Source organism: Anser brachyrhynchus, assembly GCF_964034855.1.
Source record: "Anser brachyrhynchus genome assembly, chromosome: 13".
Classification (NCBI taxonomy): domain Eukaryota; kingdom Metazoa; phylum Chordata; class Aves; order Anseriformes; family Anatidae; genus Anser; species Anser brachyrhynchus.
Window position 1 is genome coordinate 10,752,757 of NC_137708.1, and position 17,580 is coordinate 10,770,336.

At 64.5% G+C, this 17,580-nt stretch overlaps 2 protein-coding genes and 1 long non-coding RNA gene across 5 annotated transcripts; 1 reads left to right on the forward strand and 2 right to left on the reverse strand.

The window, feature by feature from the left end:
- The first annotated feature begins 1,102 nt into the window (after positions 1–1,102).
- On the forward strand, positions 1,103–16,971 carry PRRG3 (proline rich and Gla domain 3). Of its 3 annotated transcripts, XR_013938756.1 has the most exons (7): positions 1,103–1,886; positions 7,648–7,726; positions 8,393–8,472; positions 8,550–9,336; positions 10,490–10,531; positions 11,113–11,293; positions 12,084–12,494. XR_013938756.1 is itself a non-coding variant. In XM_080553503.1 (4 exons), exons 2-4 carry the CDS (start codon positions 10,525–10,527, stop codon positions 15,175–15,177), a joined length of 699 nt encoding a protein of 232 aa, XP_080409629.1. In that variant the 5' UTR covers positions 9,243–9,336; positions 10,490–10,524; the 3' UTR covers positions 15,178–16,971. The 3 variants fall into 3 exon arrangements, 1 of the variants encoding a protein (XP_080409629.1); XR_013938757.1 differs by lacking the exon at positions 10,490–10,531; XM_080553503.1 differs by lacking the exons at positions 1,103–1,886; positions 7,648–7,726; positions 8,393–8,472; positions 11,113–11,293; positions 12,084–12,494 and adding exons at positions 14,295–14,455; positions 14,647–16,971 and having other exon boundaries at positions 9,243–9,336.
- CLDN2 (claudin 2) lies at positions 3,390–6,061 on the reverse strand. The gene has a single exon (XM_080553504.1). The coding sequence runs from the start codon at positions 4,558–4,560 to the stop codon at positions 3,865–3,867; it is 696 nt and encodes a 231-aa protein (XP_080409630.1). The 5' UTR covers positions 4,561–6,061; the 3' UTR covers positions 3,390–3,864.
- LOC308176981 lies at positions 16,100–17,427 on the reverse strand. Its single transcript, XR_013938758.1, has 2 exons — positions 17,346–17,427; positions 16,100–17,260 (listed from the first exon to the last, which is right to left on the reverse strand). It is a non-coding gene; the product is annotated as an uncharacterized lncRNA (long non-coding RNA).
- Positions 17,428–17,580: the final 153 nt, after the last annotated feature.

Below are 17,580 nucleotides of genomic sequence, written 5' to 3' on the forward strand. Positions count from 1 at the left end.
CTGGCCTCTGCTGCAGCCAGGGGAAAACTGAAAGGCAAAGGGCAGCATGGTCTTCCCAGTACAGCCTTACTGGAACAGCTCAAAGGGTGTGGGAGCATCAAGGTTGGGGAGCCAGTGGTGGCCTCAGCTCTGCAATGCCTGCAGACCTCTTGGGTGTCTCTATGGCTTGGAAGAGCTCTTCTTGCTTCCACCCACCCCATAAAAGGAAGAGGGCTGAAAATTTGGGTAATAATACATCCGTTGTAGCAATCTTGGGAGTGTCTGCCAGGTGTAGCTGGTGTTGTGGGACTTTGCTCTGATGACCTAAAGAAACTTAGAGGTCTTCTAGGGAAACAAGTTCAGTGTAGTCATGCTGTTCTGTGACGTGGGTTTTGTCCTGGTTTTAGCCTCTTTTAGCAAGCTGGACATCCCAGAAATAGAGACGGTATTGCAAGTTCTGTGAAAAAAGGCACCTGCTCAAGGAAAGATTAGTTCCCCGGTGTGGGAAAGGCTTCTTTGAAGCACACCCTTCCTTTGAAATCCTGAGCAGAGGCAAGAGGCAGCCCCGGGGCTGGTGAAGCCTCCGTGGTTCCTGTGCTTCTAGGATGACTTCCAGGGTCACGCAGCGTGGCTGAGAGCCTGGAGGGGCTTGGCTGCCTCTCGGGCTGGGTGTCTCCGAGGTACAGACCTAGAAGTTACCTGCAGAAGTTACCTAGAAGTAACCTACAGGTTAGCAGCTGCCAAAATAGGGGTGCCCCTGGACCGCAGCCCTCAAATGTCCCGGTGTATCCTGAGCATGGGGACAACAGGCTTGCTTGGGATGACTCTGCGGCCTGGTTAACGTGGTTGCAGCTCGGTTTGTTCGTGTAAAGGTTTAGGACCCTCTGGCCTCGCTCTCTTCCTTGCAGCACGCCACTGGTTAACCAGAGGTGGGCAGTGGAGCTGCCCAGGGTGCGGCACAACTTCTCTTCAACTCTCCAGGTGCTTCCCAGTTCTCCAGGATGGATTTTGTCTGGAGATGAGTCTGCTTTCCCTGGAACAGGCTGCCCAGTGAAGCTACTCCATCCCTGGAGGTGTCCAAGACCAGGTTGGACGAGGCCCTGGGCAACCTGATCTGGTGGGTGCCATCCCTGCCATGGCAGGGGGCTGGGACTGGGTGGGCTTGGCGGTCCCTTCCGACCCAAGCCATCCTGTGATTCGGCGATATTTCTGTGAAGTCCCTGGTGTAGCTTCTATTTACACTCCTGTACAAGTGTTTCTTGCTGATAAAGCTTGTTTTGCTGGCTCAGTTGGTGTAGGCTGCACTGATAAAGATTGTTGCTGCTGCAGATTGCATGTGTGCTGGCTTTGCTGAGATCGCTAACCTGGAACTCTTCTAGGGTAGATTAGACTTAAGTTATGGAAAAATGTGATTATGATATTAATGTAATGCCATGAAGATCGAACCTCTGTGTCCTTTTCATGAGTCTAATACCTGATTTTTCAAGGTAAACAGTTTTTATAGCTCTCCTGATAAATTTCTGAGCTGTTTTTCGACCTCAACCAGGAAAGTGCTTTCTAGGAGCCTGCTCTGGTGCACCCAAAGGTCCACTTCCCCTCTGTGTCGTGGAGTTTGTTCCGCCTTGCTTACCTCATATTTTTCTGTCAAGAGCAAAAGATCCTTTAAGGCTCCTCTGAAAGCTCACTTTTCAGAACATGGGTAGCCGTGAGGCGCAGGACCGGCTTTTCCTCCGACTGAAGGTGCTCCCTGAGGAGGAGCTGGTTCCTCACCAACCCTCACCCGCAAAGCCTCCCGCTAAAACCAGAAGAGCCGGGCACCACCGGCCTCACCTCGGTGTCCCAGCTCTGTGGCTCCAGCCAAGGCCGTCCCCGAGGTTTTGGGAGGGCAGGAAGCCTTTGGAGGTGAGGTACGAGTGCCGTTGCTGCCGAGGGGCCGGGAGGCAGCTGGGGAAGGAGGAGGGCAGAGGAATGCGGAGGCCGTCTCCAAGTGCCTCGGCCCATCAGGAACTTGGCCTCAATTTTCTTCCCCTCCCTTCTCTCCTCTCTGCGTGCTTCCCTGGGTTGCACGGGGGGAGAGACGGTCTCCCCCAGCACCTAGCCCCATACTCCTTAGAGAGCCTCCGTGAATTATTTGCTGCTTCGGATCCGCTGTCCCGGGAGGGAAGGAGGCAGGTGCGGGGTGGCAGAAGGAGCTAACCTCCGGCTGCCTGGAGGGCTCCTTGGTGCTGGGGGATCCTGCCAGGGCTGTCCCTTTTAGTAAGTGCTTCGTGTGCTGCGGGATGCCCGGGGAAGGCGGCATCACCTGCATCTGTCCCCAAGGCAGGGGGCACCTCTGTGCTGCTCGGGGGCTGCCTGCAGAAGGCTTGGGGCCGAGCGAGTGTCCTTCTGAGGAGGAAGTTAGGAAAGAGTGACGTGCTTGAGAACCACACTTCTTGCGACTGGCCTGGGAGGTTGCAGCCCGTGGCCCAGGTGTGGCTGCAGGCTTGTGTGCTGGGCGTTTATAGTGCCTCTATTGCTTCAGAAGATAAGGGCACGTTAATACTTTATTGCCCCCCTTCTTTATTTGAGGCACCGTCCGGAGCCGCAGCTCTTGCTCGTTTTGCACCCCCGGCCCCTGTGACCCCGGGTCTCCTTCCCCAGGGCAGCACCGAGCAGCTCAGCTGGGCACGCACTCTGTGCCCCGGCCGTGGGGAGCGGGGGAATGGCCTGTGCCGTGAAATCGCCGTGGTCCCTGATAGTGAGCATCTTCCTCGGGGAGAAGGGGAGAAAGCGTGACTCACGCTGTTATCGGCAGCGTGTTAGCCCCGCGGGTAAACACGGTTTCACTGGCGCAAGGTTAATGGTGACGTCTCAGTGGGGAACCCGGTGCCCTCCTCGCCGGGACCTAATCTAAATCGTTTTATGGGGGGCTGGCGGGTGAACTGAAACCCCCGTGGGCGCAGGGGTTATCGCGCCTCTGGCAGTGGGATGCAGGACCGACGGGCATCGGAGCTGGCGCGGGAGTTAAAACGCACTCGTTCCTCCGCGGCGGGCTGCCTGCGCCCTCCTCTGCATCTCCCCTGCCCTGGCACACGTGGCGCTGCTCGGTGCCGCCGGCAGCCCGCACCCGGACCCTCGCCAGCTGTGGGGCTGCAGCTGCACAGTGCCCAAGGGCTGCGTGGGGAGGGCTCGGCCCTGCCTCCCCATCCCAAACCAGCCCCTGCAAGGCCCCCCGGGCTCAGAACCCGCCTGCGAGACCCCGCTGTGTTTTATTTGTCTCCTGTAAGACCCGGAGCAAGGGATGGGGCTCCCTGTGCGTGACGGACGCCAGGCAGGGCAGCACAGCCCCACCACAGCCCGCCCTGCCAAATGAGACACTGGGGGGGCTCCTGGCCCCCTGGTGCCGGAGGAAAGCTCAGTCACAGCCTAGCTAGAAACACAGATTTATTGCGACATCAGTTTGTAATCAGCACTGCACCCCCACCCGCCTCCCGCAGGGATTCAGGGCCCCCGGGGGTGCCCCGATCCCCCCCCCCCAACCCCTCCGTGGCCAGCGGCTGAGCCCTGGGGGCACGGGGTGGCTGTCCCTGCTGGGGCTGGGGGCTGCGGGGCTGGGGGCTGCGGCCCTGGGTGCGCTTCCAGCCAGCCCACGGGGGCAGCTCCTGCGGGCCGGCGGCACCGAGGCGGGAACAGAAGCCAGATTCGGGGTCCTTCGCTGCCAGCTGGGGTTTCTGAGCAGTCAAGGTGACCAGAGTCAGCGAGTCAAACCCCCAGGCATGCACGCATGAAGGAGAGGGCTGAGCAGGGGAGGTGCTGCCGCGTCCCCTCCTCTCGCCGCCTTCCCTTGCTGCCAGCCCAGGCGTTCGGGGGAGCTGGGAGAGGAGCCAGGCAGGGGCCCCGCCGCCGCTACACGTATCCCGTCAGGTTGTAGGAGTTGAACTCGCTCTTGGTCTTCTGCGTCGGGCTGACGGAGGGCCGGGGGCTCTTGCTCGCCAGCAGCCGGGACGGGTAGGCGTTCGAGTAGGTGACCGGCGGGTCCCGCGAAGGGCAGGAGGCGCAGAGGATGAAGCCGCCGATGAGGGAGAGCAAGGAGGAGATGATGCCCAAGTAAAGAGCCTCCCCCATCTCGTACTTGGTGCTGTCGGGGAGGATGGGGTTGTAGAAGTCCCGCAGCACCACGTGGATGTTCCACACCAGCGGGATGAAGCTGAGCAGCCCCCCGAGGACAAAGACCACGCCACCCGCCACCGCCACGCGGTCCTTGCCCGGCGAGCCCTGGCCGAAGACGGTGCACCGCATGCCGGCCACGGCCAGGAGGCAGGCGAGGGAGGAGACGGCGCAGGAGCTCACCATCAGGGCCTGGGCCGCCTGCACGTCGGAGGGCAGGTTGAGCATGGAGCTGTAGATGTCGCACTGCGTGATGCCCGTGCTGTACGTGGCGCACTCCATCCACAGCCCCTTGGTGAAGCTCATGGCCGTCACGATGCTGGAGCCGATGTAGGAGCTAATCTTCCAGCTGGGCAGCAGCGTGGTCGTCAGCGTGCCCACGTAGCCCAGGAAGGCGATGGTGTAGCCCGCCAGCTGGAGCCCCATGGACACCATGGTGGGGCCGGGCGTCGCCTCTCCCTGCCGCACGCTTACCTTCCCATGGCCCTGCTGGCGGCTGCTCTCCCCGGGCCGTGCCTTCGCCCCGCTCCCCTGGGCGCCAGTTTTGTGCGGGCCCCGCGCGTGGGTGGGAGCAGGGGGGAGGAGAGGTTACCTGCAAGAGTGGAGAGCAATCCCTCCCCGATTAACGATTGACCCGAGCCTGCGGAGACGCGCCAAGCACCCTTTCGCCTCTGTTATCTTCCCAGGCGAGCTTCAGAGGCACAGCAGCGCCGCCCGGGCAGGACGCCAAAGCTCTCCCCGGTGCCGCGGCCGTGGGCAGGGATGGGGAGCGCGCCCGGCCCCGCGGGGCCATCTCCCACGGGAGCAGGAGGTGCAAGGGCAGGGAGAGCGGCGTGTCCCGGTGCGAGCCTCCCCAGGTGCCTCTCCCTGCCCCCCGTGTTGTACGGGACGGAAATATTTCTCTGCTGCTACGCGCGCCTCGAGCTGCTTTTGTAAGCTCAGCTAATCCTTATCTTCCGCTGTCCGGAGGGAAAAAGCCAAAAAGCTGCAGCTGCGTGCGGTGTGTTTGGGACCTGGCGGTGGCGATTTGGGAGCTGACCCCCGAGGCTTCCCCACCGGAGGAAGGGGGTTGCTCCTGTTCCCGTCGGGGCTCGCTTAAGGCTCCTGCTGCTGCCTACCCGCCCTGCGCTCCAGCGGGGCTGGGACAAGAGGATGCGCTCTCTTGAGGCCGAAATTCGGCTGCCAGCTTTTCCATGGCACGGTGACAGGGAGGAATGGCAGGTGCCGGTGACACCTGTGTCCCCAGGAGAGCCCAGAGGCCCGCAGAGGACAGAAACGCATCGGGCACAGCAGGGGTGACCCGCCCTGCAGCGGGGTGCAGCCTGTGCTCCCCACGGGGGTGCTGGTGCTGCGGTGGGAGTTTCTGCCCCTCTGCTGCCGCCGGCCCCGACTCGGAGCGGGCAGCGGGGGTTTGGCAGGCGCAGGTTTGTTTTCCCTTCGCCTTGTTTCAAAATTCCCCCTGGTGCGGTTCTTGCGAAACGCCAAACCGCACGGTGCCGCCCGGCCACTGGCCTCCCGCCCTGGGAAAGTTGCCGGCTGAGGGCGCAGCCCCTGCAGCACCTCAGATGTCTGCTACCAAAGTTCCCTGACTTCTGTCTCCTTTCCCAGGCACTAACCAGCCCCTCTGCTCGATCTTAGGGCTGCCGCTGCTAAATTAGCACCCGGGGCCCTCGGGGGCTGGCAAACTGAGGCAGGCGAGGGCTCCGTACTTACAGAGGCGGCTGGAGATGCGGCGCGGGGCCGAGGGAGGCTGCAGGCGTGCGGGACTGGAGGAGGCTCGGCGGGGCAGGGCGAGCGGCCGGGGATCCGGGGATCAGGGACTGCGAACTGTTCGCGGCGGCTTTGCAAAATCCATCCGCAAATCTCAGCCCGGATCAGAAGCTTATTGTAGATCAGAATTAAACCCTTTCGGCATCAGGAAGGATTGGGGAGCTGGGCCGCCTTGTTTTGCTCGTTTTCTATTAATTATCAGGGTGGGCGTTTGCCTAAGTGGCTTGGGGTGCCAGGCTGCGGGGGGCTCGTGGCGCGGGGGGGAGCGAAGGGAGCCGAGCGAGGAGGAGGAGCAGCTGCAGAAATAAAGCCAAATTCCTCCCTCGCCCTGCATCTCCGCGGGCTCCTGGGAACCTTCACCTTTGGCGGCGATGCCCGGCTGGCGGGGGGCACATCGGGGCCGTCGCTGCCTGCGGGGCTCAGCAGCCCCCGGGAGCTGGCGTGGCAAGAGGAGAGCAGCTGGAGCCCGAGCGGGCGTGGGGCAGCGCAGCGGGCAGGGGGGCGAGGTGCCCCGCGGCGCCCCGGCACCCGCAGCGACGGGCGGCCGCGCCGTTCTCATCTTGTGCCCGAGTCTGAGCCGGGCCGGGCTGCGTGCCCGCTGCTGGCAGGTTGAACCCCCCGGCCCTGCTCGTCCTCTGCGGGGTTTGTTATCACAAGGCTCCTGGCCCAAATGAGGAGCAAATGGGGACGGTAATGAGGGCTGCGCTCGCGCCGTGCCCCCTCCCGTTCCCCGGCTGCCGCAGATGGAGAGGGGCAGGGAGGGCCCCCGGTGACAAATTGCACTCGGAGCCAGGCCAGGTCCGGCCGGTGTTTGGACACTGGCAGAGCTACAGCAGCGACCATTTGCTATTTTCTTTCCTTGTCCCAAAGTGAAACTCTCCCAGGACCGCGAGGTGACCTGACCGCCGGCAGCACCTCGCCTCGAGTGCCCGGGCAGGGGCATTACGGGGGGTCAGGACACGGGATGGTGCCAGGGGGGTACAAACCCGGGCAGGACCGTTTCATCCCCCGCCATCCATCTTCCCCCTGTCCCCTCCTGAGCATCCCTTCACCCTGCTCCTGGTTGCTCTGTGCTCAGCACCGCTGCAGCCCGTCACGCTGCCCCCACCGTGCCCATCGCATGCCACTGTGGTGCCCCAGCACTCCCGAGCCCTTCCCAAATCCCCTCTCCCTTATGCAAATGGCTACGAAGAGCACTTAATCATCCTCGTTAATTGTCTCTGCCCTCCTCCGTTGCCCCCCTGGTGCCCCTGGTGATTTTCTCACAAACGGTGTCTGACTTTTCCCTTCTGTGTTTTGCTTTTCCACCGGAGATCCCAGCACCCCGCTCCCGGTCCCCCCCAACCCTCTGTTTACACAACTGGGACAAATTTCACACCCCGGGGACTGCTGCCCCCAGCCCCGCGCTCCCCTGCCCTGAAGAATTTGCGAGTCCCTGGCCGGGGCAGGGCTATAAAGGCGTCCTCGCCGAGGGCCCGCAGCCTCGGAGGGGACACACCGCTGCCCGCATGGAAGCTGCTGCCTGCCGCCTGCCTCCCCGCTGCCTCCCGGTGCCTCCCGGTGCTCGCCTGGCCCCGGGGCTGGAGCAGAGGGGAAGGTACCTCGGGTGCCGCGGGGCGGGGGGTCTCGGGGCGGGTGGGCTCCGGCTGGCTTTGGGCGAAGGCTGCGCTGCTCCTGGCTCGGGTGGGGACCCCAGCACTGGGGGTGCAGAGCCAGCGCGGCCACCGCGACCAACCCGCTGTCCTCACCCAGGCCCCTGCCTCTCTGGAGACCGTGGCTGCCCCGAGAGGAGGAGGAGGCGACCGGGCGGCAGCGGGGACGGACGGACGCTGTGAGTTTTGGGCTCCCTGCTGGGGCTCCCCTTTTCCCGCCGGCAGGGTTGGGGGTCCACGTTGGGCAGAAAAACCAGCCTTTGGCCCCACGCTCCTTCACCCCTGTGTCCCCCGAGGGTGCCCGCACCCTGCCATCCCTTCTGCCCCACGCCAGCACTGGCTGGAGCCTGCGTGGGGGTGGCCGTGTCTGTGGGGAGAGGGGGGTGAGAAGGGGCCACCCTCGGCGCCCACGTCCCCCAGCACATCGCCTCGCCGGGGCAGTGCCAGCCGCGGCGAACACAGCTGCTCTGTGGGGGCCTCAAAGGGCCGCCTGTTCCCGGCCCGGCGGGCATTCCTCAGGGGGTTAGCGGGACGCCTGGGCACAGCGGGGGAGATTACTCTGGCAAAAGGCCCTTGTCTGGGGTTTAGATGCCAGCTTCCTTTTGCGGGGGCGCAGGGACCTAAATCCTGACGGCAGAGGAGCAAGGAAAAGCAGGGCTGGGAGGAGCCCGGCCCCTCAGGGACTCTGCACAGGGGCTGTGGGGTCTGTAAGGGGTAATCCTGCACTGGTGGGCGAGAGACGGGAGAAATGCCCCTGCTGCCACCCGCCCTGCCGGAGCGCCACGGCAGCAGGAGGGGGCAGCAGCAGCCCCGGGGCAGCTCCCACCCCGGCTCCCTCTCCTCAGGCCCAGCCTCGCGACGTGGCGGAAGCGTCGAGGGACGGCAACCCCAGCAAGGCGCCGGCGCTTTTCCACCACCCGGTCAGGTACGGCCCCGCCGCCGTGCCCCTGCCGTGCCCGAGGGCGGCGGGGGGAGGCCTTCATCGCCCATCTCCCCCCGCAGGCTCCTGTGGCCCAGGTCCAAGTCCTTCGACTATCTGTATGGCGTGGGGGAGAGGCTGCTGCGGAACTTCCCTGTGCAGGCCACGCTCTGCCTTTACGACGACTCGGGCAGCGAGGACGAGGAGGAGGAGGAGGAGGAGGAGGAGGAGGAGGATGAAGAGGACAATGATGAGGAGGACGCTGAGGAAGGGGAGGGCAAAGCTGGGGGTGCTGTGCCTGCTGTGGGGGCTGGCTCCTTGCGGCCAGCAGCCGGCTCGGCCAGGCCGGTGTGAGGGCGGTGTACGTGGCGTGGGGATGGAGGAGAGGCCGTGAGCGGCGTGGGGCCGGGGGCCGGCAGCGGGCTGGGGGCCGGGAGCACCACAGAGGCCGGGAGCAGCGCAAACGCTGCCCTGCTGCAGGGGCAGGCGGGAGCCCGGCGCCCCGACCGGGCGCTGCCAGGCTCCGCGGGGGGCTGGAGCCGCCTTGCGGATAAATAAAGCGTGCGGGGCCCCGCCTGCCCCCCGCGGGCGGACACCTCCCCGCCGGGCCGCCCGCACCGCAGCCCCGGCCGCGGCCCCGCAGCGCCGCCTGCGGCCCGCACGGCGGCCCCGCCGCGGGACTACACCTCCCGGCGTCCTCAGCGGCAGCAAGTCCCGCCCCCTCCGCCCGCCCACCTATGGCAGGGGCGGGAGGAGGAGGAGGGGGCGGTGCGGGCGGACGCGATTGGGCGGGGGGGCGGCGAGGGGGCGGGGCTCGCGTCCGCATCCCTCCTGCCCGGCGGCGGCGGCGGGGCGCGGGGCCGCCATGAGGTACGGGGCGGGGGGGGGGGGGGAGCTGGGGGCTCCTCACAGGGCTGTGAGGGGCTGGGCTCGGCCGGGGGGCTCCGGGCCGGGGGGTGCCGAGCGCGGCCAGAACCCAAAGCACGAAACCGAGCGGGGGGGCTCCTCCTGCGAGCGGGTGGCAGCGCCCCGCGGTGCCGCGCGGCTCCGGTTCGCCCCTCTCACGGGGCGCGGGTTTGGCTCCGAGGTGCCCGAGCGGCCTTTGCGGCCGGGGGGCGGACGCCCCGGGGAGCCGGGGAGCCCCTTTGGCCGCGCTGCCCCCGGCCTGGCCGGCCGGGCCCCGGCAGGGGCGAGTCCTTTCCCCCCCCAGCCCCGCGGCCGCCGGTCCGGCAGCGGGGAGCGCGGCCCGGCCGCGCCCGTTGCGGGTTGCGGGAAGGAGCCGCAGCAGCGGGACCTGGCGGGGCGGCGACGCGGCTGCGGCGCGGAGTGGCTGCTGACCCTGCGCCCGGCCAGCCCCTGGAAGGGCAGAGCAGCAGCCTGTTGCCGGCAGCGTCCGGTCACCCCGGCTCCCGAAGCTGCAGGGGTTCTCCTTCACCCTTCCCTTCCCTTCCCGGGGGGCTCGGTCAGCCCGTGGGCAGGGTCCCGGCGCGGCACAGACACCGCAGGGGCCGCCGCAGGCGGCTGCGGGCAGCAGGCGTGCCAGGCACGGGGAGGCTCTGGTGCCAGCTGTGCCGTCTGCGCTCGGCAGAGCATCGCCCGTCGCTTCCCAGCCGCGCGTCCTTGTCGGGCGTGCCTTGGTCCCGTGAACGGGAGGCTCTCCCTTTCGCTCGTTGTCCTGTGCTGGCTGCTCTGGAGCCTCCTTTTCTCGGGGCACCCTCATCACTTTCCGAGCATCCGTAGTTCTGTGCACTCCAATAAAGTCAGGAGCTTGACAAGGTTGCAGGTTGGGCCTGTTTTACTTTGCCCTCGGCCAGAGGCCGCATCAAACAGGGCTGGGGAGGGGGGGTTCCCTGGCTCTCGGAGGAGGTAGCGCTTGGCTGGCAGCTGTCGTGGGTCCTACAGATATCGCGCTGCACGAATCTGGCCCTGGGTGGTGGAAGGCTTGGGCTTCAGGGGCTGCTGGGCTGAAATTTAAGCTGTCAGTGACTCTCCTGTTGTGTTTTTTCTTTTTTTTTCCCTGCAGGTAGGTGGGAGCTCCCTGTAGCCGAGTGAGGCAGCATGGCAAGTAAGTGTTCCCCGCTCTAGGTGGAGAGGTGGCAGTGGTGCTGGAGGGGAGAAGGGGAGTGTTCTGCAGTCACCTCACAAGAAGGGGTGCCTGTGCTTTCCTGGGGGCTCAGATGCCGTGACTGTTATCCCTGAACGCGGTCTGAGGTCCAGCCTGCCTTGTGCCTCTCTCTGCGCAAGGTCGGAGTTGAGAGGAGGTGCTGGAGGGCTGACCTCTCCAGGAACGCCTGTGTGCTGCAGCGTTTCTTTACCCCCATTAGGCTTGTTGTGCACGGCAGCCCTCCCTGAGGCTTTTTGGTGCCCCAGGGAGGTGGCCCATGACTTGTGCCGTGCTGTCCTGAAGCCCTCGTGGCCGGGGGCACTGTGGCTCTGCGCTCCCAGCAGGAGCTCGTGCAGCTGGGGCACGCTGCATCTTGGCGTCCGAAGGAGCCCGTGCCTGGCAGCTGTGGCCACCTGGGGCTGGTGGCCGCAGGGACTGGCCTGGAGAAAGCTGGGCCGAGGCTAGCGAGGGTGCAGGGAGGAAAGCGGTGCGTGGTCTGGGAAGGGCTGCGCTCAACCCGCCCTCCTCGCTCTTCCGGGCAGCCTGCGCGGAGGCTGCGCGCGGCGCTGCGGTGGGAGCTCGAGGAGGACGGCCGTTGTGAACGGGGGCAGGCCGGCGATCTGGCTGGGATCTTGGGGTCCGCTCGGGGTGTCACCGGAGCCGGCTGCGAAGGTGGAGGCCGCGTCCAAGCTGGGCAGGAGGAGGAGGACTGCGGGATGACAGGTACGTCTGCTTTTGTTGTCTGCGCTGTGCTAGGTGGGGGAGGCAGCAGGGATCGTCAGGCAGGTTCTGCCCTAAACGGTGCTTTTAAAAGGCAGTTTTGACCTTGCCCTAATGAGGGGGGTACCCAGCTGGCTCCCTGCCCTGCTGCCCTTTCTCCCTCCCAGGGCTTGGGTGCCGGCGTAGGAGCACTTGCTGTCCCCGGGAGGTGTCCCTAGCGGCGGCAGTGCCCCCTGCCGAGCGGTCCCTTTCGTGCTGTCACTTGCAGGAGCGCTGTGTGGTGGTCAGCACGTTCCCGCCGAGCCAGGGCTGCGGCCCTGTGTCCTTCTGCAGGGAAGCAGCGCTGGGGGTGTCCCCAGGGCAGGGCAGCCGAGCTGTGGGCAGAGGCATGGCCCAGCCTGCCTACCGCCAGGGGCCAGCAGTTCCTTAGGAAACCTCGCGGGGATGGCAGCGAGCTCCTGCTCCCCCTGCCTAAAGCTCCGATCTTTCCTGAGCACCGGTGCTCCCACTGGTGTGGGGAGGCTTGGAGAGGCACGAGGAGTCAGTACAGCCACTGCTGGGCTCTCTCTACCATTTTCCTGCTCTGCTCGCCAGGCCTGTGGGAACTATTAGCGCTTTCCACGTGAAAGAGAGGAGGGAGCAATGACTTAGTTTCTGCTCTCCTGTCATTTCTAGGTCCCTGAGGGAGGTTGGCTGTGGGAAGAGGCGCATGCCTCCATCGCAGCATGCTTTCAGCTGGGGCGTTGCTCCTGATACCTGCCTGTCCGTGTGTCTGTTTTTATTTCTGTCGTAGTGGCCAGTTCAGCGAAGCAGGGACGGGCTCAAGTGACTGGTTTCTGCGGGGCTGGAGAGCCTGCAGGTGAGATCTGCAGCCAAGCTCGTTGCTCCAGGGTGTGTTGAGGAAGCCGGAAAGAGGCCGAAGGCGGTGAGGCCAGGCTTCTCCACTGAAAGATGGGACATTTGCAGAACGGATACTATCTTTGTAAAATTTCGTCTGTTTCTGGAGAGGCTCAAGAGAAGGCCGGCCTGCCAACCTGCTCGCTCTTCAGCCAGGACAGCGCTCCTTGGCTGGGAAAGCCAAGGCAAGCTGATCCCTGCCCTCCTGCGAGATGCCTTCTGTTCCTCTTGAAGATGCTTTTTTTGGTTGTCCTTGTTATTTAGAAAGAAAAAAAAAAGGCATAATAAAGTCGCTTCTGAAGGGAAAGTCTCTGACTCACATCATTCATGCTGTTCTTCATTCACACCTCAGTGGCTCAGCCCTCTGCAAGCTCTCCCTGAAGCAAGCCATTAATAAATCACAGGGGAGAAAACGCACCTACACAGCACAAAGAGAGCACGGTATCTCCAGGCACGGCGTGGCACAGCACTGTAGTGCTTGCTTACTCTGTCCCTGCCCTGACATTTTCAAGTTTTCTCACAACCACCTTGCTGCCTTGCTTTAGAAGCAGGATGAAGGGAGGATGGAGCAGAAGGAAACCTGTCAGTCTCTCTGGTGAAAGGCTGCTAATGAGCGTTACGTTTGATCGTTTGGCGAGCTCCTTACAGAGGGAGGATTTCTGCGTTACAGCCGAGCTGCTCTGACGGGAGGCTCCAGCTGTCCCCTCGCCTCCTCGCCCTGCAGCTGCTGCGGTGCGGGTCGGTTCGTCTGGCTGAGCCCGAGGGCGAAGGAGGCGAACAGGCTGCAGCGCGCCAGCCGCCCGAACCGATCCGTTTGGCTCAAAGGAGGCGGCGAGGTCGCTGCCAGCCCGCAGCTGCGCGTGGCCGGCCGTGTTAGGGAAGCGCTGCCTTACAAAAAGCGCCCGAGGGGCCGTTGCATCCTGCGAGGGTCTGCGTGCGCCGCTGCTTTCTGGGCAGCAGCTCACCTGCCTTCCCTGCGCTGCCACGGGTCCTGCAGGCGCTTGCTCCCTGCACCCCATGGAGGCCTCCCTCCTGCAGAACGCGGGGGCAGAGCTTTCGGAAGGGCTGCCTCTCGCGGGCAGCCAAAGGCTGGCCCTGCTCGGCTTTCTGAGCGCGTGCTCTGTGGGACGTCTCTCAGGGTGACGTGGGCAAGCTGGAGTCTCCCGGGCTGTGGGAGCAGAGGGAGGTTCGCGAGGCCTCCGCGCCCAAATGCGGCAGGGCTGAGAAGGTGATGCCAGGCGTGAGGAGAGGTCGCTCAGGCCTGTTCAGTGTTGGGCTCACGATCCCCGTGCTGTCCCTGGGTGTGGAGGTTGCTTGCCCTTGTTGGTCCTGGGAGAAGACACGCTGGTTTCTCTGGGGCAAACCTTGTACTTGTACGGCCCCACAGCAACTGCAGCGTGTGTGCCAGCTTCCAGCAGGCTGTCTGCCCCGGGCGCCCGGTCCTGCGCCTCCCAGAGCCCTCCTGGAAGTGCAGGAGGAGCCGCTCGTCCTAAAACCTGAGCTTTGGGTGGGCAGGCAGTGTCCCCAGGTCATTGCTTAGGCCCGGCTGTGGTGGCCAGCTCCTGGGCCTGGGGTATTGCTTTGCCGAAGATCCGCTTGGCCTCCGGCCTGCCTCTTCTGAGAGGCAATGCTAAGCTCTTGGGGATTTGGGGAAGCTGGACGCTTCTCCTGCAGTCCTTGGGGAATGCTAGAAGGCTTCCTCAAGTCTGCCCAAGCAGCTTGCCGCCTGGGGGCTCAGTGTCCCTCTGCTGGCAGCTCTGCTTTCCCTGGCCCTGGGGCCGTTTCCCTTCCCAGCCGTGCTCCAGCAAGGACCTCGTAGCAATGCCGGGGGGCTCTGCTGCTGCGGGGTGCCCGTGTGCCTCCCCAGCTCTGTCCTGGTGGAAGGACGTTGCTGGTGCCGCGTGTCTCTGGGCAGCCCCCAGCAGCTCCCCTCTGGCTGTGCCCCGTCTCAGCGGGCACCCTGAGCTGCAGCTCGGGGCTGGGGGGTGTTTGGGGTGCCTGATCCGCCTGAATCCTGGGCTGCAGCCCCGCAGGTGGGGAAGCCTGGCTGGGCAGAGGCCAGGCGTGGGCTTGTCTCTGTTCAGCATCCGCGCCTTGTGTCTTGCAGTGTTCCTGGGGGCCAGGAATGCCCACTCGGTCCTGAAGCGCTTTCCCCGAGCCAACGGCTTCCTGGAAGAGATTCGGCAGGGCACCATCGAGCGGGAGTGCATCGAGGAGGTCTGCAGCTATGAGGAGGTCAAGGAAGTGTTCGAGAACAAGGAGAAGACGGTGAGTTTGTCCCGCCCTGCTCCTCGGTGGGTGCGTGTGGCACTTGCATGTGGCGGAGTGGCTCACAGCCCCGGTGAGGGTGCTGCAAGGCAGCCAAAAAACCTCTGCCTCTTTTGTGGGCCTGGGGATGGTCAGGGGCTGCTCGTCCCATGCGCAAGCACACGACGGTTTCTTCTCTGTTCCTGCTGCAGATGGAGTTCTGGAAGGGCTACACCAACTCTGTCTACTCTGTCAAGGACCCCGGGCACAACACAGAGCGCTCAGATGCTATGTACGTGGTGGTGCCCCTCTTGGGAGTGGCCCTGCTGATAGTCATCGCCCTCTTCATCATCTGGAGGTGCCAGCTGCAGAAGGCCACCCGCCACCGCCCTTCCTATGCCCAGAACCGCTACCTGGCCAGCCGAACGGGACGCAGCCTCCCCAGGGTCATGGTGTACCGGGAGCGGTCGCAAAGCCAGGGGGAAAATCAGCGAGAAGCGAGCAACCGGGGGGCTGGAGACGGCAGAGCAGGAGGCACCCCTCAGCAGGACGGCGCCCTCTGTCCGCCAGAGCATTCGGTCTCCGTCCTCTCCAGACTGTCCAGTGCCACCCCTCCGCCTTCCTACGAGGAGGTGACGGGGCACCCGGAGAGCAGCAGCGGTGAAGAGACCAGCATCTCCTACAACGACCCACCGCCGAAATATGAAGAGATCGTGGCTGCTGCCCCCACTGCGGCCAAATAGCGGGTCTGTGTCCCTGTTGCCTCTTCACACACTCATGCCCGCTCACCCCCCACCCCTTGCCGTGCCCGGAACCCCCTTCAGGTGCCAGTTGGCTCCCCATCTCGCTGGTACCATCACTTGGTGCCATCACACAGTAGCCTTACCCACCTTACCAAAACCAGCTGTCCCCAAGCAGGGTGAGGATGGGATGTGGGGATGGCTCCGGAGTTTACCAGCCGTCTCCTTCCCCTCGCTCCCCGCTCACAGAAGTGCTGCAGCAGCCAGAGCAGAGCAGCAGCTTGTTCCTGGCTCAACGCGGGGGTCTCCCCATGGTGCATTTGATTTCCTCACTTGCCCTCAGACATAACATTTCCCACGATTAAAACAGCCTCACTGCCTCCCTGGGGCTCTGCTCAGCCTTACCCTGTGCGCACACCAGCTCCTGGACCCGAGGCACGTGCGGGGCTGGTGTTGGGGTCAGTCCTTTCCATGCCCAAGTCGGCAGGGCTGGTTTGTGATGTGCTGAGACCGCGGTCCTCACCGGGTCCTGTTTCGCTGCTTGGTGCTCTCGTTAGGAGCCGGGGATGCAGGAGGGGCGGCGCTGATTTCTGCCCGTGCCCCCAGTTGTGCATGGGGAGAAAGTGCCTCCCTCGTGCGTGTTTGCTGCCTGGTGGGAGCAGGGAGCCCATCGCATCCCGCGGTGCCTGCAGTGATGGTTGCTGTTGGGAAAAGGGGGAGGGAGCCAGCAGGGAGGTGATTTGTGATCTCCTAGATCCCTTTGGAAAGGGAGCAAGGCTCGTGGTGGTCCTGCATGTGGTGTAAGTCACTTTGGAACCACCAAAGGTGCTCGCAGGGCTTTAAGCGGTGGGGATGCTCCTTCGTCCTGGAGGCGGCCTGTCTGGTGCCTGCCCCAGAGGAGGGATGCAGGCACAGAGGCTGTGGACGTGCCAAACCTCCCCTCTGCCTGCCCCGAACCTCTCTGTCCTCTCTGGCCCTCTCTTTGGGGCTCTTGTCCTCCAGAGCAGGCGGGGGAATTGAGGCCCCACTGTCCTCCAAGCCCCTCCGGTGGGCAGAGCACGGGGTGGCCGTGGCCGCGGTGTGGAGGGCGTGCTGGGAGAGGCGGCTGCAGGGCTGAGAACCGACTGATCGTGCCACAGCCGGGGATGCGGGAGGGACAGGAGCAGGGCTGAACCCTGCCGTGCCTGACCCCTCGGTGGTCCCAGCGCCCGGGCAGGGCACAGCCACGTGCTTTGCTGTGGGACCAGCGTGTCCCCTATTCCTAGGCGGCCACTTTTGGGGTCCGCACAACAGGGCTGTCCAGTAATGTCTCTGATTTCCCAGTAACATCTGATGGGCTGTGAAGGGGGTTCTGCTCCCCAGCCCCCCAGACTAGCCCAGAAGCTCCCAGCACTGCCACCCCGCGGGGTTTACCCCAGCACCAGTCTCCACCAGCACCAAAAGGCCGCTGTACGTCCGTGGGCCGCCCGTGTCCCGCTCGGTCCCAGCGACGTCTCGCAGCAGGTCCCGCAGCCCAATGCGGCCGTTTCTGGGGCAGGATACAGGCCCATGGGGGCTGTGGCTGCCGGCACCTCGTCCCTTCCCCAGCCTTCACTCTGCCTTTCGGCCTTAGGGTGGGGGGGCTATGGGAAGACCTGGCACGAACGCCAGGGTCAGAGCTGGAAAAGACCAGAGGGAGACGGAGGGGCACTCGGATCCTCTGTCTTCGATGTGCGGTCGTTATCCTTGCGGTTTGTATTCTGTAAAACTTGGTATATTTCTGTGCAAAAAGGTATTTATTAAAAAACCCTCACTGTCTGAGTGGCACAGGGTGACTTTTTCCCCAAACTGGGACAGGGGTGTCTCGCTGGGTGCAGCCGGGCTTGTGTCTCGGGGCTGAGCTCTGCGGGGCGATGGAGGCGGCTGTGGGGCGGTGGCACCAAGGCCCCCGCACGCACCCTGCAGCACAGCCCCAACCGGGTCCTCTGCAGGGTGGGCACGGGTTGGAGACCGGGGTGTGCAGCCACGGGGCTGGGAGCGGCACCCCAAACCGGGCAGGGGCTTCCCCGGGCAGGGGGTGCAGCGCTGGGGAGAGCTGGAGGGCGTCCTGTGGGCCCGGGAGGGGGGTGAGGTGCGGAGGGATTTCCCAAAGGCTGGGAGGGGATTCGGGCACCCGGCTCGTCTCGACGTACCTCTGCGCGCTCCTAAACCTCTTAGATAATCCCCTTTAAATAGCAAGACTAGGGCGGCGTGGGATTTATTTTAAGCCCTTTCAAAACTGGATTTTGACGGTCAGGCCTTGCGCTCCGTCGCCATTCAGAAGCGTTTCAGACCGCCGCTCGTCCCAAACGGGTCGTTTTGTCGCTGCAGACTCCACTGCGAGGCATTAGAGATTAGCTCGGGCTCGGGCACAGCCCGCTGCCGGGC